The sequence below is a fragment of the Cibotium barometz genome, chromosome 18, assembly GCF_041138505.1.
Source record: "Cibotium barometz isolate CiBa-2024 chromosome 18, ASM4113850v1, whole genome shotgun sequence".
NCBI lineage: Eukaryota > Viridiplantae > Streptophyta > Polypodiopsida > Cyatheales > Cibotiaceae > Cibotium > Cibotium barometz.
In genome coordinates, this window is record NC_141063.1 from 20,721,665 (window position 1) to 20,749,029 (window position 27,365).

A 27,365-nucleotide genomic window follows, 5' to 3' on the forward strand; every position below is an offset into this window, starting at 1 on the left:
AGCCACCTCTAATTGTTAAATCAAGAGAAAATACTTAAGCTTGACAAAAAATCATTGACCATACACACTACCACACATGGGAAACACTTACACCACTATCTTTTGACTTTCAAGGACCATCCTATTGAAGATGCTTGGCGAATACCTTAGCGATACATTTGCACTTGTCCAAACCTCATCCGCTCATATAAGCAAATATGTAATTGAGGATAATTGCAAACTCAAGCAAGAGCAATGTTAGCTAGATCCTTCTATGGTAAATTGGGGACGCATGAAATACCATTGCACCATGCTTGTATTTGATATCATGAAGATGAGTGATTCCATTACTAAACGGGCTATTTTTATTAGTATTGTGGGTGATTCCATTATTAAATACTAACGGGCTAGTGTTATTGGTATTACAGGGGTGATTTCATGTTATATATTAAGCTAGTGTTATTGGTATTACAGGTGATTTCATGTTATATATTAAGCTAGTGTTATTGGTATTACAGGTGATTTCATGTTATATATATTAAGCTAGTGTTATTGGTATTATAGATGATTTCATGTTATATACTAACCTAGTGTTATTTAGATGTTATTAGTGTTTATGTTTGTGCCTATTGTATGCTATCATGTTGGGATTGATTGTGAGGATTCTAATTGATTCTATGTAACTAACATGGTTTAGTATTATTAAGTAATAGTAGGTAATGAGCACTATGACTGTGACAACTAGGATATCGTATGGGTGTAGGTGCATAGCATATATCATGTAGAGTTACTTGATTGTGAGGATTCTAATTAATTGTATATGTATCTAACATGGTTTAGTATTATTAAGTAATAGTAGGTAATGAGCACTATGACCGTGCCAACTAGGATATCTTATGGGTGTAGGTGCATAGCGCATATTTATCGTTTGTAATATCATGCAGAGTTACTTCATTTATGCCTGCCCATTTAATAGTTGGGATGTGATATATTTTGTGAACATGTGAATGCAATTAATTATGGTTGCATCCTTAGTTACAAGACTTATGGTTATTTTTGTAACTAACCTTGTTTAGCATTATTGAGTAATAGATGATAAGCACTATGATAGTGCTGACTAGGATGGCATATGGGTGTAGGATTGTGCATAGCACATATTTATCATTTGAGATATCATGTAGAGTTACTTTATTTATTGTCGCCTATTTCATATTATTGGGGCGTGATATATTTTGTGCACATGTGAGTGCAATTATTTATAGTCACAACCTTAGTTACAAGACTCATGGTTATTTTTGTAAAAGACAAGCCCAATTTTGTAAGAAAAGCTATTTATGGCTCCTTGGGCTATTTTAGAAGGAATATAAAAAATACCCTTGTGTGGGAAGTGGCACCACTCACATCAACAAGAGCAAGGGGGGGGGGGGGGGATGGATTTCACCCAATGCTTGTCTTGTATCAATTTTTCTCATGCTTTCATGTTCCTTTTCCATGTTGATTTATTTGCACACATCATTCTAGTTTGAAAGGCAAGTGAGTGGTGAGAGATTTTTCCTTGTACCAGGATCCTATCAATACATACCAAAGGTCTTGGCAAACCATCCAAGCCCATGTTAGATTATGGTGGAAAGACATTGCTACCATTCATGATTAGAGAGAGAGAGAGAGAGAGAGAGAGAGAGAGAGAGAGAGAGAGAGAGAGAGAGAGAGAGAGATATTAAGTGTCTACTAAAGACTCGAGACCCCATAAGACCAAAGTGATACAATAATGTCCATGGCATATCTCATCATGGAATGGAAACTAAAATAGAAACAAAATATAAACATAGCTATTTCACTGGGGTGATACAAAATTGTCCATGGAAACCCATCATGGAATACCAAGAACATAGAAATATGAGAGCAGCATCAGCCCCCCCCCAATAGATTCTCCAAAATACCAAGCATGGGGCTAATGAGGATGACCAAGAGGTCTCCCTCAGCTATGTCACGTGGAAAGGTAGCTCGATGGCGGTGGAGCATGTCTTGGATGTGGAGTTGTTGAGGGGATCATGGTTGACGACCAAGGGCAGGGGGCGTCGAGCAGGCGGGATTGCGGAGGCCTTGTCCAAGGTAACTCCTCTTGGGCGAGGTGGGTTTGGAGCAACTCAAGGTGGGTCCACAAGATCCACTATATCGGTGTCCTCATGTTATGTGCACATTATGTGCATATACCAGGAGACCAACCCACCCTAGGCATGTGAGCATGGGAGCATGGGAACATGCTCTAGTGGGGCAAGGTTTAGACCTAACCTTGGGCTGAGGTTAGGGTCAGGCAACCAAGGGTCACACATGGAAATGGAAGGCCAAGAGTCACTTTGGAAATGAAAGGTCAAGAGTCACTTGAGTGCTTTCCTATATAATAGGAGCATGGGACACTCTCAAGGGATGTTCTCTTGTGTGTAGAGCATAGTATCTACTCTCTTGCCATTTCATGCTAGAGCTATGTGTGCTGCTGGATTGAAGGCATACCTCTTAGTGGTATGGGACACCAAGGTTAGGTATGTGGTTCTTCATTATGTTGATGTGTGCACCCTTGGTGGTCAGGTGAATGAGTATATGCCTGGATTATGCGTGTTTATGCATAGTGATTAGCTAGAGAGATCTATGGGATATTAAGAGTGGTATCAGAGCCATCTCTAGTTAATTTTTGGTGTTTTTTCTCCTCTTAATTCTCTCATCATACCAAAATTTTAGCATTTTTTAAAAGTACTTTTTTTTCCCAAAAAGAGACTTCTATTAAGTATGAGAAAAACATACAACAATCACAGCTATAAACCGGAAAAGAATAGAATCACCCCAATATGTAAGGTGATTTCAACCACTGAGGAGCATCATGATGTCATGTAGACCTGTGGTTCTAGAGGAAAAGAAGATGCCATGGTCCCATTCTCGCATAAATATCACACGCTTCATCTGCACAGAACGAGAGGGCCCCTGAATGCGAGCCCAAGTGGCCATAAGAGTGTGGATGATATCACCCCATATAGTACTAATGCACTGAGACCCAAAAATCTGGACACCCTCAATAGCCTCCGTGCATCTAGCTCTCCAGATTTGCCATGCTGTAATACTGGCAATAATCTCCCAACTGGTGTCAATCCTCTGTCTAGAGGGTGTATAATCAGAGTGAGGAGGAACATCTTACAATAAACCATGCTTGGCAATACCTCTACGAATGAAAAAAGCAAAATCTGTACACTGCCCTCATAAAAAAGCTACGGACCGGCGGACTGGGAGAGCCAAGCAATTGCCCCCCAAGTCACATGCATGGCTCGGCCACTCAATTTGCCCATAAGTTGGGCTACTGGACCCCAAATCTGCTGTGTGCAATGCTGCATCCCCATAGACAATGTTGTACGGACTCAAAATCTGCCGCACATCTAGGACATGAAGGTGCTACACCGAAAACTGATCTCCACTGATTGGTGGGGAGACCACCATGTAAGAATAACCAAAAGAAATATCCTTCTGTATGAGTGCCAAAGTCTATGCCAATATCTACGCTGTATCACTGGAGAACTATCATAGCTCTCCCAATGAGGCCTGAGAGTAGGAATCCTATGCATCTGTCGAGTGAGGAGAAGCCTGGCATTCCGAATGGTGAAACTGAAAAAAGGAAGGCTTTTCAAAGGATCGAAGGCATCAATCCACTCCCACTCTCCTAGATCCCATTGAAGATATCTGATAGGACTGTCATATAGCCACAAACACCAAGAGCCACGAGTCACTATCTGAGGAGAGAAGGGTCAATGAACCAGTGCTTCCCCGAGCGACCAACAATCCTCACTAGACTAAGCTTAGTATTTGGGATGATCTCCTCCATACTACATCTCCTCAATCTCCCACCAGGCATGATAGAATAAATGAGGCAATCTGTATCCTCCTGGCCCGCGGGAGAGCAATGACCTCTAGAGGTATGCCTATCCTCGAAAAAACTCCTAGCCAACTCGGATGATAGTCTCCGTGAAAGGTCCCAGAAAGCCACTTATGCGGAATAGCTGCATTAATCTAATCAATACGAATGTGAGAGCCCCTAAGATGCTGAGTGGATGCAACTCCGGAAGACTCTTAAAGGTTTTCCAAGCAAGAACTGTGTATGTGCATCTCTCCCATCCTGACCATTGCATATAACGAGATGCACCAAGTGGCCGACCAACCTCATCCCTAATGAACTCGTTCCACATAATAGGTTGTCAGTCAGCCTCGTCCAAAGACCTAGGAAGCCTTTGTCGCAAAACATATCTCATGCTTCTCCATGCTCTGACAATGGCTGCAATAAGAGGGGAAGATGGTGCCCTAATATCAGCCTCAGTGAACAAAAAACGTGTGCTGGGCATCCATCTCTCTCGACCCTCGATGTACATCTGGAAATCTGAAATAAGAAAAAATCCTTCCAAGGCTCCTCTGACCACAAGTTTGCAAAGCAACGCCCTGCACTGAACATCTGGATCGATAATATTCAAGCCCCTCTCTCCTTTGGGCTGAATAACTGTGAGCCAAGCTACCCTGGCACGAGTGTCTGAGGTGCCATCCAAGCCCGACCTGAGAAAATTGCGGATCAATCTCCGCAATTGGCCAATGCACGCACAAGAGAAGAACCAACAAGAGGTAATAAACCAAGCTGAGGCAAGCAAAACCTGATTAGCCACTAAAGCTCTGGAGGCTAAATCTAGTCTCTTGGAGATCCAATGGAGCTTCTTTCGGATACTCATAAAAGTACCGAAGCAAACTGCTGTGCAGGAGAAATATCAATCCCAACTTGGCATCCCAAATATCTAGCAGTGCATATCCTCTGCTGATCCAAGTAAAACCAAGCTCTGCACCACCCCAATCAATTCTCAATGAATCACTAACCCAAAAACCAACAGATTTGTGCCAATTAATGAGTGCCCCTACTGCCAAACGAAACTCCTCTAGTGCTACCTGGAAGGAACATAAGCATATATGTGAAGCTTCCAAAAACAGGGCTGTGTCATCAGCTAACTGAGAGTCAACCAACTCCTCTTGACTACGAAGAGGCAACCTCAATCCTAAAATACCAGCAGTGGAGTGGAGAAAGATGCTCATGGTCTCTGTAACTATGATATATAATAAAGGGGCTAATGGGCTGCCCTATCGTACTGAGCGAGAAATTTGAAACCGCTCTCCTCTATCTCACCGCAAGCAAGAACTCTACTATGGGCATCACGATACATGCATGAAACTCCCTTGATCCATCTTTGAGAGAAGCCCATATGACTAAGAGTACCCTCAAGGAAGTCCCAATCCACTCTATCATAGGCTTTCTCAAAATCCAAGAGCAAAATGGCTAAGGGATGATTGCTTGCTTTAGCCCATTCGACGGTCTCCCAAAACAAGAAAATGTTATCAAAGATGCTCCTACCATGTAAGAATCCATTCTGGGTATCATGAATAACATCCTGCAAAATTGGCTGCAACCTGATGCTTACTGCCTTAGCAAGAATCTTGTAGGCAGTCCCAAGTAAGGTGATAGGTCTCCACTGGCCAATCAATGTCTTATCCCCGCTCTTAGGAATAAGATAAATAAGCCCCTCAGTGAGAGAAGAAGGCATAGAACCTATGTCCCACATCTCCTGCAAAGCCAATGTGATCTCAGCCCCATATCCATAGGTCCACCTGTGACTGCACAATGAAGCTGGGTTTTTACGGTTTGTTTCTGTCGACGTGGAAAAAAACCCCCAAGACCCTGAATGTTCCAAGAGACAATCCTCATAAAGAGTTAGAGTAGGAATGACCAGATCTCATGGTCGACGAAGGAGCCCCTTTAGAGGCGGAAGTACGTCTCACATAGGTAAGGGAGGGAAAATCTGACGATGTAAACCTTACCTCTCTCTCCCACTCTGGGGAAAAGCCAGGGCTAGTCCTTAGAACTGGAGAGGTACCATGATAATGCGAATGTGCAACATCATCCTCAAGGGTACAATCATCCTGTAAACTGTAATGCAGCATCCTCCTGTGAGGGATCCAGATCATGTGCCTGCAAGGCCTCATCCTCCAAAAAAGGATCAACATCCTGTGAGGCAAGAGCTGCATAGGGGTTAGGGTGCTCCACAGGGGGTGTGGGTGAAGGGGCAAGTATAGGGGTCCGAGGGTGCCTGCCATCCCTAACCACAACCCAACGTTGTGTGGTCTGTTGTGGCAAGGAGCAGCTGGAGTCTCGGCATCTGCAGAAGGCCTCTGATGGGTAGGACCACGCCGCCTCCTAGCATGGCCCCTCGATCTAGGACAATCTCTAGCAATGTGACACTGTCTCGATGACAAATCTGACACTGGTAAGGTCTGCCTGCAATCTCCATCCTCTGGTGGAAATGAGATCCGTCAGGTCTCTGAAGCATAACATGATCATCAATAATCGATGGATCAGGAACAAGCATAAGGACCCGAGGTACAGCCGCGAAAGCTGAGGCGAGAGAGCTCGGGAGGATTGGTACCTCTTGAACCTGGCCAAAGGATGCTCTTATGGAAGCTAAAAGCTTCCATTAGGACTGAGGAAGAGCAGGAAATCATAGTGAGATCGGGGTAAGGTTTGATTCTCCACCACTGGATCAAAGCCCACCTGGTACTGAAAGAAGAAAATCTTCCTAGGACCAAGAGGAAAGGGGCTGCTAGCCAAAGCCTGAGAAGTAGCTTCTAAAGAATGAAAGTCCACCTGGAAGAAGCCTTGACCAAGTAAACGAGTATCCTGAAAGTGCACAATCAGCTCCGAAGGGAGAGCTGCTAGAAGCCATTCACGGGCCTGCAAGACGAGAGGAGTAGGAACCATAAACTCTCGCAACAAGGGTAGTCTGGGACCTTAAGGTCAATGTTGTGCTGAAGAGAGGTGAGCTCGTCTTGTGAAAAATTGATGATTCTCCCGGCCAGTGGGGGTGATGAGAGATTGGCTGCGGGGCGGCAGAAAAAGCCATAAGACCAATCAAGAAAAGTGGGCGGTCGACTTGAATCCAGATAAAATAGCTGCTGGGAAAACAGGAGCAGAGAAAAGGGGGGCAAAGGCGGGGAGCAGTTGGGGAAACAAGGGCAAAGGGGCAGGCAGAGGGAGCAGAGGGGCAGGCGGGGAGCAGTTGGGGAAACAAGGGCAAAGGGGCAGGCAGGGGCAGCAGAGGGGCAGGCGGGGACTGAAGAAGGTTGGGGGCGGGTAGCAAAGGGGATGGCGAGGCAGCAAAAGGGGCTGGCAGGGGTAGCAAAAGGGGCTGGCGTGGGTAGGCGGGGGGCACCAGCAGAGGGGCTGGTGGGGGCAGCTGAAGGGTAGGCGGGGGGCAGTTGAAGGGCAGGCGGGGGGCAGCTGAAGGGCACGGGGGGCAGCAGAGGGGCTAATGGTGGGGGTAGCTAAAGGGCAGGTAGGGATTGAAGAAAGGCTAGCGAAGGGCAGGAGGGGACTGAAGAAAGGCTAGTGAAGGCTGCAGAGGGACATGCGGGGGGTTGCAGGAGGGCAGGCGAAGGTAGCAGAGGAGGCAAGCGGGAGCAGCAAAGGAGCAGGCAGAGGCAACAGAGGGCAGCAGCGCAGGTTCACGTCACTTCAGCACATCGCAAGCGCAGGTTCACGTCACTTCAGCACATCGCAAGGGCAGATCCAAGCTTATCTCTTTGATTGTCACACTATCTTAAAAGTACTTTTTTAACATTTACTATGCAAAAAATGTGATTTTTTAATTTGTTTTGGTGGCCTATGCATTGGGAACGTCAATATGGCGGTTAGAACGCAGTGCTACTCGACTTGGATGGATGTATCGACGTTGCGGGGAAATTCCGTGAGTGAAAATGCCATTTTTCTCTTTTATGGTTAAAATAAGCATTTTATGGATTTTTTAACCAAAATACCGCACATGCTATTGTGGGCATTTTTTTGGTAGAAAGGATTCTCTACATTCCTACAATTTTTAGGAGTTTATCCTAAATTTTTAGGACATTTTTGAGCATGAATGTGGTAATTAGGCTTTTTTGTCACGTTTTTATAGGTTTCCTGTGCAGGCGTGTGGGCTGAATTTTGCTGAATTTTCTGTTGAAAATCAGTAATAGATTTCATACTTGCGCATTGGGTTCTCTCCCATGTGTGTCACGATGGATTCTTCACTCTTTTCTGGATTTTCTCCCTTCTTCCTTCTCCTCCGCATGGGAACACCCCTTATGTGGGTGAAATGGATTAATCTCTAACAGAGGAAGAGAAGAAGAGATGAGAGTAGTTGAAATGGGTGATGAGATGGAGAAGTGGAGGGGAAAAGAGAAGCTTTTGCTTCTCCTCCCTCCCTCATACAATCGTGCACAGCCCGGGGGGGGGATTTTTTCCTGGCCGGAGGCAAGCCTACACCCCCCCCCACATTTCTTCAAAAAAATAAAAATAAAAAAAGCTTTGTTAAGCTTTGATTCAAAGCTTTTAAAAAAAATCTTCAATTTTCATATTAAAAAATAAATAAATCTTGAACCCTTTGGCCTTTAGGGTTCAATTTTTTTTTGACCTTTCAAATTCCAGGAGTTACTTGTCTTTTCGGTTTTCGCGACTTCCGAGGTGTCTGTTCGGGTTCCGAAATGTTTGTCCATTAGTATTCTCGTGCGTTCGGGGTACAATTAAATTTCTGAGAAATTTCTAAAAATTTGTGAAAAATTATACAAACGTCTTTTCCAATTTTTGGAATATTCGGGTTTGTCCTCTGGCATGTGGCGTGTCCGTTTGGGCGCCCGTGATCGTTTGATTTTTGTAAAAATCTATTTTTTGCCCAGAAAATTAGAAATTCCATTAAAATTATAGATTTTAATTGGATTTAAGGATTGTCAGTCGAAATTAAAAATTTCATGATCCATGGGATTCTTGGGGTATTTTTTTTATAATTACCAGACTTAGGAAAATTTCTAAAAAATATTTTTGAAATCCTAGAAATTGGTATTTTTTGTATACCAATTGTATTTTGGTGAATTTTATTGCTAATTGTTTTTTGGAAAATTTAGATTTGGAGTGCCATAAGATAGGATTTTGTGGAGTTCAAAACTAGTAAATTTTGAGGCCCTAAAAAAATAGAAAAAAATCATGATAATTCTTTTTTCTCGAGAATTTAATATTTTCGGGGTTATTTAGTGTTAAAGTACGTTTTCATGTGCTGACATTAGATAGATGCGGGTTATTCACATATTATTAATGCGAGTATGCCTCGTATTAGTAGTTATTTCTGTTTACTGGGTAGTGGCATATGTAATGCTCCTCCGTCGTCTCAACCTCTATGTGACATAATTGACAGATCCTCTCCTCTTTGGGTCTCTGTATGAGCTTCTCGGCTTTGAAGACGCGCTTAGCTCTACCTATCTCCAGTTTGAGATGACAGGATGAAACTCGTATCTAGCCAATTGCAATCCGCAAGGCATGGGACATGTGAACACTCAGGTAGCCCAACTGTTGGATGAATCAATCCTCAGTGAGCATGAGCACGTGATCTCTGTAAAAGTGCATCTTCGTTGGGAGTAAGCTCAAGGCTACATATCCTTGTGTCACTCTGGCATGTGTTGTGGGAAGCATGGTGAAGCGCGGGGCACCGAAAGTGACCCCAAGGAAGACATAGGATGAGACAATCTCCATAGGATCCTCTCTGTATGTGAAGCTCAATCTCGATGTGAAGGGGGGGCGAGAAGTATTGAAGACCATTACCTTGGTTTTACCAAGGTTAATAGATAGGTCCTGTTGAGTGCAGAAGTTGTGTAAGGCATCCAACTGTCTCTGAAGCCCCTTGGATGAATCTGAGAGAGAGAGAGAGAGAGAGAGAGAGAGAGAGAGAGAGAGAGAGAGAGAGAGAGAACAACAAGCTAACAATTTTCTTGCATTATTCGTGAAATGAATACAATGGCTTATATAGGAGTTGGGGAGGTTACAAATGACATAAGCAATGATGTTTTTGACAAATGATCTTCCTCCTATGATTTCTCCATGTTTCCACCTCTTTAGGGATACTTTTTGACCTTCTATGGATCATACACCTCATCTATGGGTGATACATACCATGTTTCCACCTCTTTAGGGGTACTTTTTGACCTTCTATGGATCATACACCTCATCTATGGGTGATACATACCATGCTTTACACATATTACATACCTTAGGCGTTAGACGGAGACAAGTTTTGGCTTACATTTCTTACACCCCCTTAAGCCAAACTTGTGGACAATGATTTTTTTGGTGCCAACAAAACTAGCCAACAACAAGATTTTTTTGGCTTGGCCTGACAAAAGGGTATACACACATGGTAGGGACACAATTTTTGACAAGACCCTCCAACAAGAAGTGTTTCCCAACAACAAGGCTTGGGCCAACAAGGGTAGACAACATTTATGTACTACATTGGGTAGGTCTTCATGAGAGAGAGAGAGAGAAATGAAATGAAATTTTATTATTGTCTTCGAAGGACCATAATGGGTCCATGAGACACATGTCGAACATACATGAGAGAGAGAGAGAGAGAGAGAGAGAGAGAGAGAGAGAGAGAGAGAGAACAACATGCACTAACAATCTTCATGCACTATTTGTGAAATGAGTACAATGGCTTATATAAGAGTTGGGGAGGTTACAAATGACATAAGCAATGATGTTTTTGACAAATGATCCTCCTCCTATGATTTCTCCACATTTCCACCTCTTTAGGGATACTTTTTGACCTTCTTTGGATCATACACCTCATGTATGGGTGATACATACCGTGCTTTACACATATTACATACCTTAGGCTTTAGACTTAGGCTTAGGGAGACAAGTTTAGGCTAACACCCCACAACATGAGGGATACTTTTTGACCTTCTTTGGATCATACACCTCATGTATGGGTGATACATACCATGCTTTACACATAGTACATACCTTAGGCTTTAGACTTAGGCTTAGGGAGACAAGTTTAGGCTAACACCCCACAACATGAGGATAGGGTTGCGTGGAACTATCTTTTTCATGCCTCATTGCAACCTAACATGGAAATATGAATCCCTACTTGCGTACTTGCATCATGTAACCTATCTAGCATTGTTGTGCCAAATCTACTTAAGTCGTCTATAAGCCGTCTTGTCTCCACAACTATCATCCAATGTTCAAATTGGGTATATCAAGGAACTCCTCAAACATGACTATACTAGAACATACACAAGGTGGAACATTGATTTTTAATGGGACCAATCAAGTATCTCCCCTTTCCTTAAAGGTTTCAAAAGACAATAAGAGGTGGATTTAAAACTTTTGAGAAAAAAATATCATTTTAGATAATAATAATTAAATACCAAACTTTCTCTCACCCACGACCCACACTTATAAATGTTAAACTTCAGCCTTGCCATACTTTAGGGAAATTCACCCACCAACAATGTGTAATATATGATGACAGTTTAAGAGAAAGGACTTTGTTTCATAAAATTACAAAGCTTTTACACACATAAGGGTTTTTTTAATGAAAAAATAGCTGTGAAGAGATGTGTCAAAATTCAAAATTCAAAGATTACGGATTTTGAAAATACAACTTGCATGAATGTGCTATCCCGAGGATGGCATTTAGTAGATTTCATGTGGTTATAAGCTTTTCACAATCTGGCATTGTAGCCATGCTCATTGTCTATATCATCATATCTACAAGGAACCTCCTATAATCAAATCCTTACCCATATATGCAAACATTATCTTAAAGGGAGACAAGTCACAGCAATGGCTTATGCTTGTTTAATAATGCTCACTAACTAAATGGAAGCATTCATGGCTCATTATAAGCATTGTGTACTCCCTTAAGCATGTGTGTGCATGTCCGATTTGGTTGGGTGTATAGGGCCTTTACACAATTGCCATGGAAGAAGGGCTACGATATAACTGTTCTATTATTTTTAAATTAAATGGTCTAACTAGATGTTAAAAACAATAGGGTTGGCTAACATTTAAAAGTGGCAAATATAGAATCTTTCTAATTAATGAATTTTATTTTTCCACTCATTGTGTGTCCCTACTTTTGGTGAGAAAACAACTATAAAGGTCAATCTTGATAATTCGCCCGTTGGTTCATGAGGTCGAAAAGGTCCATCCTGTAAATTACCATCGCCATTCAAAACAGGAAAACCGTTCACTCTATCGAAACTCAAAGGTTGAAAAAAAAAGTTAGGGGATTTACAGACTCATGAGTATGCCACAAAGGGGTAATCTCTACCACCAATGATTATGGACAAGGGATTCAAAAGGCCCAAAGGGCCCCTTTCACCCTAGCCATTAATCTTGCCCGTCCATCCCGAATGAACACACCCAAGTGTGAAAAGACGAAGTTTTTATGGCATTCCACTACAAATAGCAACGAAAATAACCGCCACTGGAAGGCCGGCTGAATCAGGCAGTGTGTTGACAGTCCTGAAGCCAGCCATGGCGACCACCAGGTCGATTCTGCATGTCCTGGAGATCTATGAGCAGTCTCGCGTTGCCTTCGTTCAGGCTGTTTCCGAGCTTGCCACCAAACCGCAGGTTAGTGTACAACTGTTCCTAATGACATTTTTCCATAAAACTTAAAACCCTAGTCTTACATACCATGTTTTGCCATATATTTGGATACCCTTGGATGTCATGGGTTCATTTTGATTTTTTCCATATAATATTATGGGTACATTTGGATATTTTCCATACCATGTCATGGGTACATTTTAAAAATTTCCATTTTAATACCTATGGATATCATGGGTACGAAAAATCTACGTTGCTGGTTGGATGCCATGGGTACATTCCCATAAATGTTGAAAGCCTAGATTTCAAATTTTTGCATACCTTGTTATGGATGCACTTGGGTGCCCATGGATGTCATGGGTACGTTTTTACATGGATGCTTATGGATGTCATGGTTACATTCTGCATTTTGATATTACCCTAGGCATTTCCCTGTGATTCCATGAATTTTTTTCCGTGTCATGTTGCACTTGGATGTCATCTTCTGCTTCTGAGCATCAATCTACCACATCAGTGATTTTTACATTAAATTTTATCAATGAAAAATGAAGTTTTTTTGGGACAGAATGTGGAGGTGCTGCACAATGCCGGGGCAATGCAGTTTCTCAAGCCCCTCTTGCTGGACAGTGTTCCCCAGGTTCAGCAAACTGCTGCTTTGGCGCTCGGGCGTCTCGCAAATTACAGCGAAGAAATTGCGGATGCAATCGTGTCTCAGAAAATCCATCTTCAAGTTGTTCAATCGTTGAAGTGAGGAGCCTCCTCATATCACTGCTCTTCAACCAACAATTTGTTACCATAGTTTTGTGTACCTTGGTAACAGTTAGTGCTTTCAGGGAGCAGAATAGGTACAGCAAAAAACCAGCAGCTCATGTGTTAAATGCTGTTGCCAAGCACACTCCTACTCTTGCCCAAGCTGTAGTGGACAGTGGCTCCTTGGAGCAGCTGGTGTTTTGCCTTGAGGAATTCGACCCTGCTGTGAAAGAAACAGGAGCTTCTGCACTGGGGCATATTGCTAGACACAATGCCAAGCTTGCTGAATCTGTGATAAATGCTCGAGCAATACCGCTTTTAGTCCTCTGTGTGCAGGTCAGATTCTTTTTTGACTCCTGCAATCCGGTTATTTGTGGAGAGAGAGAGAAATGAAATGAAATGAAATGTTATATTAACGTCTTCAAAAGGCCATAATGACCTATGAGACCAAAAAGTTACATCATGGTGGATCTGATACAATGTCTGGATAAAAAACCAGAAAATGAAAAATAAAGATGATACTACTGGCACCTAGAAAATGAAACTGGAACTGGAAGGTAAACAGAAACCCTTATAGGGTGTGAATATAGTGAGGGGGGGGGGGGTACGCCATGGAGGTCAGTGGAGTACAGTGAGGGGATACAATATCATGTGGGACAGGGGGGTACACTATGGAGGTGCCTCCATCTCATAATATGTGCCGCATCGGACGCTGGCAGATCTCCTAAATATCCTCTGTGGTCAGCACCCTGACTGGGTGTCCCGCATGTCTCGCAAGAATAATCCGAATCTGCCGCTGCAACCTCCGTCTATGCTGGGATGCCCTCCTCCGTAGTCGTGGGCGTCTGGACCACCCAAGCTCAATTGCACGATCAATCAGTGTACCGCTGGTGTGGGCGGTATCCATGTCCTGTTGCTGCTGTGGTCCATCTGGCGTAGTGATGGCTGGACTAAAGAAGTCTGTAATGTGCCTTTGAGTCTGGCTCTGTGTGTGCCTAAGCAAGCTATCTCTATATCTCCGCAGCTCAAGCAAGAACAATCCCAAACACCTCTGGTCCTGGTACCTCATGACTCTGGAAAGTGGTCCAAAACCCTCTCTGAATAAACAGTGGAAACGACCACGTATCTCATAGTATGCAGTACAATGGCATATATAATGCAGCTCTGTCTCTGGCTCCCCATGGCATACTCGACATATCCTGGCCTCAGCTGGTATACCTCTATATCGGCCAATCTCAATCTCAAGCTGGTGTGAGGATATGCGAATCTGACCAATAGCACATCGTACTGCATGAGACAAGTGTACATCCATGTAACTGGGTCTGATCACAAAACCATCTGCTGTGAGCTGAAGAAAATGCTCTCTGGAGAAAGCCATCTTTGTGCCCAGCTCCTCAGTCGGCTGTATCCATGTCCTCCTAATGTCCAGCTGAACTAAATCCTGACGGATGAGTCTGGTAATCTCTGTCCGTGTGAGAGTGAGAGAGGGTGCCTCCAGAGAATACTGGAAGGGAGGCAATCTGTCCATGCTAAAACCATGTGCCTGGAACCAAGATGTCATCTGTCCATACCAACAAGCCGTGTCTCCCTGTAAAGCTAACTGTCGGGAGGACTCAAGGGCGAGGCGTGCATATCTGTCTCGGGGGAGATCCCACAAGCCATGTATGTAGGAGACTGATCTCGTAAGAGCCTCAATCACTGGAGGGGAAGCTGCCAGCTTTGCTCGAATAATCTCATGAGATACCAAGGCCTTGGCTTTAATAATCCTAGCAATCATAGATACCAAAGGCCTCTCCATACCTCTCCACCCGCCTGCGCTGTGATGGCCCATTGAAGGTCCCCATATCTGCACTCCATAAAGCATAGCTGATGTCACTAGAGTGTCAAAAAGCCAAAGTTTCATTCGAGGTTCCTGAAACTAAACTTGCGAACACATCCTCTCCAAACCACCCAGGGCTGCATGTGCTCTAGTCAATCTAGTCTCTGCTGCTCTCCTCATCGAAAACACTGGCCCACTGAATACTATCCCAAGATATGTATATGCATCTGTATACTACACAATCTCCTGCCCATATGTAAATGTGGGAGCTGATCGCCTAACCCACTGTGGCGTGGTGTTAAACACCATAACCTTGGTTTTGCCAAGGTTGACAGACAATCCACTATCATGTGCAAACTCATGTAAAGCATCCAGATGACGCTGCATACCCTCAGGGGAGTCAGAGATCAACACAATATCATCAACATATAACAATAGTGGGATCCATGTACCTGCTAGCTGGGCTCCTCTATCCCCCAATCTCTCAATGTAGTCAGAAGCCTCATCCACATACATACCAAACAATGAAGGAGATAACGGGCAACCTTGCTTCACTCCTATAGTGGAGTGAACCAAAGTAGAGACCCCCTCTAGGGTGCATACCTTTCCTCCAACAACTGATCTATATAAAGCCGTAATCCCCCATATGAGCTCTGTGGGTACCCCCATCTCCTGTAATCGCCTCATCAATCTGGCTCTGGGCACTGTATCAAATGCTTTGCGGAAGTCCACAAAGCTACAATAAATCCATTGCCCATGTGACCTGCCCTCCTCAATAATGGCCCGCAGAGTCAAGATGTGGTCAAGAGTAGAGAAACCTCTCCTGAATCCTGCCTGTCCCTCTGCTCGAATGCCCTCTCTCTCTGCCCATCTACTCAACTGCTGCTCAAGAATGGATGCATACAATCATGCTAGTGTGTGACTAATCATAATAGTGCGATAATTCCCTGGCTCCATAGGGTCCCCTGACTTGAAGAGAGAGAGAGAGAGAGATCCAGCCAAATACGACCTATGGGACCAAGATAATCTTCTTGAATGAAGACATTTCGGACGCATGGTGCATACTTGAAGAAAAGAAACCACCTACGTTAATCACATATCATCTAACATGAGAAGCCAATTTGCGACGTAACAAATCAGCCCATACCATACTATCACACATTCCATGCCCCACTTCAGCCATCCTCTTCAACACTACAATGTCACCAGGGCCCTACGAAAGCTGCACGATGGTCGGGCTGCCATGAGGATCTTCGTGAGGAACACTTTGCACATGGACATAACATCCTAGCTCCCATTCCTGCAGAACTCTTTATGATATGGCCTTGTGTGGAGGCTTCCTCCCTGCTTAGACCACCAACACTATCGTCCCTATCCATAAAACAGGAGATCCCACTGACCCTACAGCTACAGGACCATCATGATAGGCCAGATGATGGCCAAAGGTTTATGGGGCAGTAATGGAGGCTGAAATGAGTTTTTTGGTAGAGAGGGACAGAGAGCCCCAGGTCAGGCAAGCTTCAGGAGGAATCTACTCTGGATAATATCTGCACTCTCTCTGAGCCATTATCAAGGCGGCAAGGGCACAGAAGCAACATGTGTATTGTTGTTTTGTGGATTTCAGGCAGGCCTTTGACTCCGTCTGTCGATTGACTGCCTAGGGGGGCTTCCATTTCCATTGGACATGATATTGGGGGTGATGGTTTTATATGAGCCCGTGAATGGTAGGGTCGGGCACCAAAAGGCCTCTTAAGGGAAATCAACAATACTATTGGGGTCAAGCAGGACTGTCCGCTATCTCCTACATTGTTTTGGCTGTATATAGATGCGATCTCATCATTTGTGGACAGGTTTATGATTGGCTCAGACAATTGTGCCCTTTTTGGTATATGCGGATGACTTAGTCTTGGCCTCTGATTCTGCACAGGGGTTACAGAGACACCTTGATGCATTGCAGGTTTTGTGATGAGAGAGACCTCACGGTCAATCTCGACAAAGCCAAGTTCATTATTTTTAGCATTTCCTACCGAGCTGGCTGTTTTTTCTATATAGAGCCAAACGCCCCCACCATCAGGGATCCCGACCTTCCACTTGTTAGCTACAGATCCAAGACATACTCTGGCATCATGGAAAGGCCCCACCACAGGATAGGGACATCATCATAGCTCTGTGCTTTATTTTGGAGGAGGATGGTACTATTATTGGATAAGGCATGCATGCCTCACATGTATTAGCCACATGGCTACTTGTACTACTTTCTGCAGATGTTCACAGCATAGTTTTAATTCTAATTTTCAGTTTTATGGAGCTATTGTGTTACTTTTGGTCTCATAGGTCCTTTGGGTCTTTTGAAGGCATTAACATCTCTCTCTCTCTCTCTCACGCGCGCACACACACACACACACACACACACACACAAAAGATCGTAATTATGTTTGTTGCTAGTTGTTTTTTCCATGATATGGTTACTTCATGGAACTATTGTATCACTTTTTGGTCTCACATACCCTTTGAGTCTTTTGTAAACATTAATGTAACTCTCTCTCTCTCTCTCTCTCTCTCTCTCTCTCTCATATATCTGTATGTTGTTTAGGTAGCCAGTTTGTTCATCTTTTCTTCCATACAATTACTTCATGGATTTATCATAACACTTTTTGTCTCATAGAGTCACTCACTTGAACAGCCTGGGTTGTAATAAAAGCACACCTATAATTCACTTGGACGGGTGTGAACACTCTCGGACACGCCGCCACTTAACTTTCTTTGGCTTAGGAGTGTGGCATTGATGGCTTGGTTTTAGGGCCCCACACGGAAGGGTTCTCTTCATAGTAACCTTGAGCTACTAGGATCCAGCAGGGCTCGGGTTGTGGGTAAAACTTTGGTGCTTTTGGGGATCCCGCTTGGCATGCTTCTTCTCATGGAAAGGCTTTTGGTTAAACAGTGGCTGCTGCCAAGTTTTTGCTTGGACACCATAGATTCCTATGCTTTGGGTATCCACTCTTGCTTAGGGACGCCCCTGAGGGGTTGTTGAGATTCAATGCTTGGAAGGTGGTCTTCATCTTCCCGGCAAGGTTTTGGATCACCATTAAGGTTTGAGGGGGTAGTCGACGTGGCGAGGCAAGAGGAGAGTTGAGTTTGAGGAGTTACCTGTCACATGATTTTCAAGCACACACATTAGGAAGTGCTGGACAGAAAACTGAGGGCACATTGTTCTCCAGTTGCGGGGCCCGTTTGAGGGTCCATACGGTCTCAGTGGCACAAAGCATGCCTAGCCTCTCATAAAGTGACACTAGACTGGGGAGGACCACTTGGGTGGCCAAATGGTGACATCACCTATTAATAAATAGGTCCTTTCACATTGGTATAAGCCTAACATCAAATATAATGGTCTATTATGTGAGGCCTAGGGGGCACCTCCAAGCGAAAGCATCAAAGAGCTGAGTGGCACTATCACTTGTGGAAACTATTGCAACAATGCCGATGGTGAGAATCTATCGGAGATGGACACCCCTCCTGAGCCATGTACCCCTCCTAATGTGTGGGTCCTACCTCGGAAATCTGTCTCTCACTCATACCTTGCTATGTATGGTAAACCCCTCTTATGGCTCTGATGAGTCTCTTTATAGAAAATGACACCCCTGCCTGTGAGAATCTCGCTCAAACCTCCTAGATTTGACCACAAGGTGCCATTGCAATTCCATATTGCTAACGTGAGGTGTTTGGTCTCATAGACCCACATCCCTATTTGGGATAGCACTTAGTGATAATGACCCTACCATCTCTGTAGATAGCCCACTTGCCCACTCTATGGCCCTCGTGAATTGTCACCATCACCTCACGCCGGTGTGCCACCTGTGCTAGGATGAGATCATCCCCCATATACACCTGTGTGCCCTTGAGGGCAGCCCATCTGTCTAAGAAAGCATGTCTGCTGGTGGCATCATGGAATCTAATGATGAGGGGCCGCTCTTGTGTGATATCCTTCCCTGCCCTCCATGTATCTACAAAGGGGCGGGGGGTAACTCGGGCATACCATTCTCTAGGGTGGCCCTCGAAATGGTAGCTGTCTCGAGGACTCTAGGGAAAGCCTTGGGTACCTGTGGGGATCCACAAAATCTGCCCGGATAATCTACGGAAGACTCGAAGGGTCTATGAGAGAGAGAGAGAGAGATTTAAGTCTACGAAAGACTCAAAGGGTCTATGAGACCAAATGTAATACATGTGATCTGTGGCTAATTGTATGCCAACAAAACATGAAAGGAAGAAAGTTAGCTATCCAAAAAACATAACCCACGTACTACGTGAGTCTTGCATGTACAATGTGATCAACCCAACCAGCCATGTAATATGCTCATCCTATAATAGTACCATCCTCTTCCATGACAGAAGAGCACAGGGCTGTGATGAAGTCCACTGCTAGTGGACCATGTCTCTAGAGAGTGTCCTGGATCTGCAATTGACAGGTGGAAGGTCCGGATCTTTGGGGGCGAGCTGAGAAGGTATTGGGGATCTCTCTCTAGTGACTCCACAGGTCAGTGGGGGGGGCAAAAAATCATGTGTTCTGGTATGGTGATTGCCTGTGTGCTCCCTTTGTCCACGTGGGGCCTGAGTGGGCTCCTCTGTTGCAGGCTAAGGAAGTCTAAAGAAGTCTATAATGGGAAGAAAGAAGAAAGCAAGAAAGAAAGTTGTATTAATGTCTTCAAAAGGCCAAAATGACCCATGAGACCAAAAGGTTACATCATATCCATGAGGTACATCATCCTGGGTACAAAATAGTAATAAAGAAAGATAACAAAAATCTAGAACTATAAAATCTGATCTAGGTACATGAGCAGAGAGCTCTCATATCACCCTAATACATCCCTCATGGGCCATTGTGACATGGTGCTCAAGGTGGTAAAACTGAGTTGGCGTGAGAAGGTCCTGCGATGATGGGAGATGATGGCCCGGATCCTCCTGTGGTGGCGTGGCCGTGGACGAGGGCCATGGCGTATGGGGCATCGAGCTCTGCATAACTCAGTGGCTTTGTCGAGTGTCACACCTCTCGACCAATTTCCTGCACTAGCCTGTGGTTCAGGTATGATGGGTGGATCGGCCCTCGGAGTGCTGGTATGGAAGAAGTCGGTGAGAGCTCTCTGTGCTCGTCCTCGAGCAAGTACAACTGATCTGGATCTCACTAAGGACTCCCTGTGTCTACGGAGCTCTAAACCGCTCTCCGACGACTTCAGTACCCCATATGACTCCATTTGAGGCATACTTTGGCAGGAAACCCGATGTCTCGCACTTCCGTGTCTTTGGGAGTGATCATAGTAACCAGAAACGGCGTTTCCGCCCCCTGGAAACAGTTCGGACGTTTCCGGAAACGGCAGACCGGCGGAAACACCGTTTCCGTACATTTTTTTTTGCAGGTTAAATGGGGGGGGGGGGCCGCGTGCGTTTTTTTCATTTCGCTCCTCCTTTCCTGCGCTTCTGCGAACCCTGCGCCTATCACCACAAGGGCCCAAGGCTCAAGGCCAAGGCCCTAAGGCTCAAGCCTTTGCCCCCACAAGGGCCCAACTTCCAAGGCCTGTACTCTGCAGCAGCTTGCTCTCTAGTCTCACACGTGGCTGCCGGGCAGCCCATTCTTCAAGGCTTCAAGGCTCAAGCCCAAGCCTCCAAGGGCATGTTTTTTACATGTCTAAAATAAATTCAAAAGAAACTCCGTTTCTTGCCGTTTCCGACCTCGCGGAAACTCGGAAACACCGTTTCCAACCCGGTCCGAACCGACCCAGGTTACTATGGGAGTGATGGGTATGTACATATTCCGAAGAAGCAGAGGGGGAAGCTTGACTCCAAGTCCCGCAAGCTGGTATTTGTGGGGTATAACTCTCTTTCCAAGGGATACAGGTTGTATGATCCAGATAGGAATGAGATTGTTGTCAGACGGGATGTGGTCTTTGACGAGCATGTTCCAGCATCCACTGTCGAGGAGCCGCCACTTCTTGGAGATCTAGAGGAGTCTGATGATGATTCCCAGTCTATCATTCCAGTTGATCCACCTCAGTCCTCACAGGAGGTTGAGCCCGCAGCTGAAGTAGAGCCCCCGCGACCACAGGAGGCTCCACGATCTGTTCGAGTACCTAGGTGGTTGTTAGACACCCTTCGGGAGTCAGGTGTCACGGAGCTACCCTCCGAGTGGACCACAGAGGACGGCCCTCGAAGATCACATCGAGTCCGAGATAAAAGCAACACAGCGGAGCTTCTTCAGGTGAACTATGCTTTGATGTCTCATATCATGCGGGATAAAGAGCCCACTTCCGTAAAGGAAGCCCTTTCACAGGATACTTGGAGGAAAGCCATGCAGGTGGAGCTTGATGCCATCGAGAAGAACCACACTTGGGAGTTGGTACCGAGGCCGTCGAAGCGGTCAGTCTCATTGGTGTCAAATGGGTCTTTAAGACAAAATATGCGTCTGATGGGTCGGTGGACAAACACAAAGCCAGGCTTGTGGCTAAAGGTTATGCTCAGCGGCCAGGCATCGACTACGAGGATGCCTTTGCACCGACAACGCGGATGTCCACGATTCAGACTGTTCTTGCCCTTGCTTCTTCTCAGAGGTGGCCCGTGTATCAAATGGATGTAAAATCTGCGTTCCTTAATGGTGACCTGCAAGAGGAGATGTACGTTGAGCAGCCTCCAGGCTTTATTGTTCCAGGATCGGAAGGGATGGTTTATAGGTTACGTAAGGCCTTGTATGGTCTTAAGCAGGCTCCCAGGGCTTGGAATCAGAAGATTGATTCCTTCTTTATTCGGACTGGATTTCAGAGATCGGTTGCAGATCCGAACCTATATCTCTTTCGGGAACGCGGCATGGTCACGCTTATCATCCTTTATGTGGATGATCTCATTCTCACCGGCGGTCATGTGGAGCACATTGGAGTGACGAAGGCTGCCTTGTCAAAGGAGTTTGAGATGACCGATTTAGGCTTACTCCACTTCTTCTTGGGATTGGAGATCTGGCAGACCCAGAGGGGGTTTTTTGTCTCTCAGCAGCGGTATGTTCATGAGTTGCTTGAGGCCTTTGGGATGGAGAACTGCAAGCCTATTACTTCGCCGATGGACCCGAACACAAAGTTAACCGTTGCAGATCCTTGTGAGCCAGTTGATGCCTTGCAGTACGGAAAGTTGGTTGGTTCATTGATCTGGTTGCTGAACACCAGATTGGACTTGAGCTTCTCCGTGGGGCTGTTGAGCTCTTTTATGCAGACGCCATTGAAGTCTCATTGGGACGCAGGATTGTGGATCTTGCGGTATCTGCAGAGTACGAAGGATCTGGGACTCTTTTACACAGGAGGGAATGGAGTCAAGCTCCAAGGTTGGAGTGACTCAGATTGGGGAGGAGATCCAGACACGAGGAGATCTACTTCAGGATACAGTTTTACCCTCGGCTCAGGAGCAGTTTCTTGGAGCAGCAAGAGGCAGCCAACTATTGCCCTTTCTTCGACAGAGGCAGAGTATCGGGCTGCTTGTGGTGCTGCTTGTGACGTGAGAAGATCTTGGCTGGTGACATCTTGCTACTTTATTGTTCGACGGAGGACAATGCGGCGGACCTCTTCACGAAGTCTCTACCTCAGGCTACGCTCAGGCGGCACTCCAGCTCCCTTGGGTTGGTTTCACAGCCAGGAGCTGAGAGGGGGTGTTAGAAGTCATCTCCTGTCTATATTTATACACTAGGGCCTCTGTTGTGGGTGTGCCCGCCCTGTATAAGGTGTTTTATCATTTTTCCACACTCCCCGTATTTTTCCCTATTTTTTTCCATTTTTTCTAGTGGTGGGGAGGGTTGCCAAAGGGTGGCAAGAGCACTCCAGGGCTGGCCGACTGTCCCAACAGCAATCCTGTGGCTGGCCGACTGCACACAGGTGATGCGTAGGCCTCTGGACTGCTGGCCGACTGCATTCACACAGTCGTGGGCATTTTTCTGCTAGCCAACTGCATTTATGCAGTCGTGGACTTGTACAGTGCTGGCCGACTGCTCTCCTAGGGGCATATAAATAGGCCCCTTGCCCCCACCACTTCCTCATTCAGTTTTCTCGGGATCTTGTATATAGAGAAGAGTTTACACACCTATCTCTCTGTGTTTCTTGTGCTGTTTATTTTCTGTAGTCTACTTGCTCTTGTCTACCCAAGTTTGGTTATCATTTCCGCTGCATATTCTGACATTTCTCACACTCGGGAGTGCACATGGGTTGGTCATATACAATGGCTTATCGAGATGGCAAGGATCAGATGCTCTCACACACTGGAACTCTAAAGGGGGAGCGAGAACAGTGGACTACTTGATGGGATCTCCTTCATTCATACATGATGTGCGGGGTTTCACGATTTCCAGTAGGCCCATTGGCATAGCAGCTAATCATGCATAACTGAGTTTCACACGAGTAGGTAGATCCCCGAGAGATGGGCCAGCCACTCATCTACCTAGGTACCCGAGATATCAGTTTACACGTGAGAGTTGGGGTTTACCGAGATGCAGTATCTGATGGCTTGTTCGCTTTAGACCGCATAGCCCTCTAGACGAGATCACGAGAGGATTGGCAGGTGTACTACATGCATCCACCCCATATGCGTTTCCCTGCACTATGATCCCTTCCGCTCACCCCCGCACCACTGCCCCACAGAACAATTGGTATGATGATGAGTGTCGTGAGACACGAGCACAGCTACAGCGTGAGATTGCCATTGGGTCTCACACTCATAGACAGGCCAGGATGATCTGCGGAGGAAGAAACGAGCCTATCTGGCTAAGCTAGAGGAGGAGATATACCAACTCTTCCTGGGGAAGGATAGCACAAGGGCATGGAAGATGTTTCAAGAGAGACAGCCTGGTACTCCGATTACTGCACCTGAGGCATGGCATACTTATGCTAGAGAGCTATATGATGCACCACGACAGCCCCCCCACCCCCCCTCCACTGGGAGCTAGACCGCCGGCTAGCAGCAGCTTTTATATTATGCGGATGGTGCTAGATGCGATAGACATGTTACAGAATGGAAAGGCACAGGATCATGATGGGCTGGTTGGAGAGCACTTCTCATATGCACGAGACACTTTGGCTCCGCTCATCGTACATGTGTTTAATCGTGTCATTTGTGAGGGTTTCCCGACAAGCTGGACAGAGCATATCATTGTACCACTCTTTAAGAGTGGGGACCCCATGGTACCAGGCAACTATAGGACGATCATGATTGGTCATTACTTGGCCAAACTATATGGCTCTATATTGGAGTCAGAGCTGAGCCGATGGGCAGAGAGGCATGGTCATCGAGCACATGGACAAGCTGGCTTCAAGAGAGGATTTACTACCTTGGATCACATACTGACACTTCGGGCACTTATTGAAGAGGGCAGGGCACAAAAGAGAAGGATATACTGCTGCTTTGTGGACTTCCGCAAAGCCTTCGATACCGTACCATGTGCCAGGCTTATGCATAGATTGCATGACATTGAGGTACCCGAGGATATGCAGTGGGGGATATATGCTTTGTATGAGTCTGTGATAGGCAGAGTCCGAGCTCCACAGGCGGCGGACTATCTGAAAGGGTGACCAGCACGATAGGGGTGAAGCAGGGATGCCCGCTATCGCCCACCCTCTTTGGACTGTACATTGATGCGGTCTTTGATTATGTATACAGATTGGGAGGCCCAGGGGCATGCCTGGCAGGGGTGTTGATACCCATCTTGTTATATGCTGATGATATTGTTCTAATCTCAAACTCTCCGGAGGGATTCCAGAGACACCTGAATGCATTACAGCCTTTCTGTGTGGATAGAGATCTAACAATGAACCTTGGGAAAACCAAGGTTCTGGTGTTTAACACCACAGGCATGGGTGACGAGATCAGAGCCTCAGTTCACTTTCCGAGGGGAGCCGGTAGAGTACGTCAGGTCATATGTCTACTTGGGAGTTACTTTCACAGGACCACGTTTCTCCCTAAAGGAGGCAGCAGCAGCTAGATTAGCTCGAGGGCATGCAGCCTTGGGGGGCACTTGAGAGGCAGTGTGCACACATACAGTTTTAGGAGCCACGCACCAAATTGTGGCTATTTGATACACTTGTGACACTGACCCTCCTGTACAGAGCTCCAATTTGGGGGCCCAGTATACATCACAGATCTCAGAGAGGGACAGATGAGGGATGGAGGCAAATGGAGAGACCACTGATTATGATGATTGCCCGCATGATTCGGAGCAAATCAGCAGTACCACATGAGATTGTTCGGGCTGAGTTGGGTGCCCCACTGGTAGTGACCGAGGCCCTATTACCTTTTTACAGCGGCTATGGGAGCTCCCTCAGCAGAGGTACTCCCGATTGGCATTGACCTCATCCATACAGTTGGCAGAGGATGGAGATACTCATTGTTGGTACGCTCAGATGAGATCATGGTTTGACCTACATGGTTTGCAGATAGAGGCACTACCACCCTTTCAGTACAGTTTGGATTGTCCATTTTTGGATCTCACCCGCTCAGATCAAAACCGCGTGATCAGGATGGATATCATCAGAGTGGACACAGAGAGGACATGGACTAGCCCCCTTGAGCCCTTAGGCGAAAATGGCTCATTACAAGAGCCATTTTCTACACCTCTCACCAGATGATTTTATCACCCGCCCGGCGTACATGGATGTACACCTATCACATGGGATACGTTGTGCCATTGGACAGATCTGGACCTCATCACACCAGCTGCGGATTGAGACAGGGCGATATGTGCATTAGATCTTGGATGACCGCATTTGTCAGCTATGCTACCAGGAGGTAGAGACAGAGGAACACTACATTTGCCGATGTATAGTCTATTATGAGATCCAAGGGAGATATCACTGCCTCTTCCGAGAGGGTTTTGGGCCATTACGCAGGGTCATGGAGTTTGAGGATCAGAGATGCTTGGGATTGTTTCTACTTGAGCTGTGGAGACACAGAGAGACCCTCTTGGCAGACAGGAGGCCGAGTCATGATGTACATAGACAGAGGACCCTGACAGATTTCTTCGGCACCAGCACCAGCACCCCAGCCCACACACCTCCTGATACCTCCTCCATTGGGCCATCAGGGCACCAACCACGCTCCCAGGGAGTCACCACTGATAGAGCAGTTATCTTATGTCGTGCTCGTCGGCCACATCCACCAGGATCCCAACCACGGCATCCTCACCATCGCCAGATCAGAGCCATTATTGCTCGGCATTGGAGGCGCCTACCTCGCTTCTACTACCTCTCCATTCTAGATAGCCCCATGGCGGAGATACCTGATCTAAGGAGAGGGCAATACTTCAACTGATCAGCATACATGGATCTACCTGATATACATTTTTCAGTATTTTCCAATATTTTCTACTCAGTATCATCTCAGAGTCTTACAGTTCTGTTCTTATAACTATAGGACAATCAGTTTATTGTACTTTTTAGTCTCATTTAGTTGTTCTCTTTGATGAGACACCAACTTCACATGTACTCTCAGTTTTGGTCTCATAGGCCATTATGGTCTCTTAGAGACGTTAATATATCATTTCATTTCTCTCTCTCTCTCACTTAATATGAGATACGGGGGAGATTCCATTGCCTCTTCCGAGAGGGATTCGGACCACTCACACGGGTGATACAATTTGAGGATCAGAGGTGCCTGGGCATGTACTTGATGGAGCTCAGATGACACAGGGATGTAGTGTTGAGGCAGCATGCTGAGAGACAGCCCCGGCTCCGACAGGACACCTCACAGAGAGCCATCACAGATTTATTTGTGGTACATACATTCACATTGAAATCTATTGCCCACAACAATTCCTCTACTACATCAAAGGCCACCACCCGTACCCACGCTCCAGAGGAGTTCTTAGTGACAGAGCTCCATCCATTCTGCGAGCCAGACGTCCCCGACCCAGAGCATCAGGACCCTCCACCACACAGAGACAGATTCGTGAGGTTCTCTGCCGACATGTCACGCTCCCATCACAAAGGCCTGACATTCACTCCACCATCAGATGGGTTCTAGCTGAGGCAGGTATCGACATTAGCTGATCACAGCATATCTCACTCTACACAGGATCATCTGTTGATCACATGTACTATCAGATGTTTTCATTTTACTTTTTCTTTCAGTTTTCCATGGCTCAGTATATCCATATGGTACCATTGTATTACTTTTGGTCTCATAGGCCCTTGGGGTCTTCCGTAGACGTTAATATAACTTTCTTATTGAGGAGGGACGAGCATGAGGACGAAGGATATATTGTTGTTTTGTGGACTTCCGCAAAGCATTTGATACGGTACCACGTGCCAGGCTTAT

At 45.8% G+C, this 27,365-nt stretch overlaps 1 protein-coding gene across 2 annotated transcripts in view; it reads left to right on the top strand.

The window, feature by feature from the left end:
• The first annotated feature begins 12,241 nt into the window (after positions 1–12,241).
• LOC147629057 (uncharacterized) overlaps positions 12,242–27,365 on the top strand; it is a 50,319-nt gene continuing 35,195 nt past the window's right edge. For both annotated transcript variants that reach the window (XM_086812288.1, XM_086812289.1), the window contains exons 1-3: positions 12,242–12,496; positions 13,038–13,219; positions 13,306–13,558. In XM_086812288.1, coding sequence (XP_086668414.1) covers positions 12,398–12,496; positions 13,038–13,219; positions 13,306–13,558 — 534 coding nt within the window. In that variant the 5' untranslated portion in view covers positions 12,242–12,397. The remainder of the gene's footprint in view (positions 12,497–13,037; positions 13,220–13,305; positions 13,559–27,365) is intronic.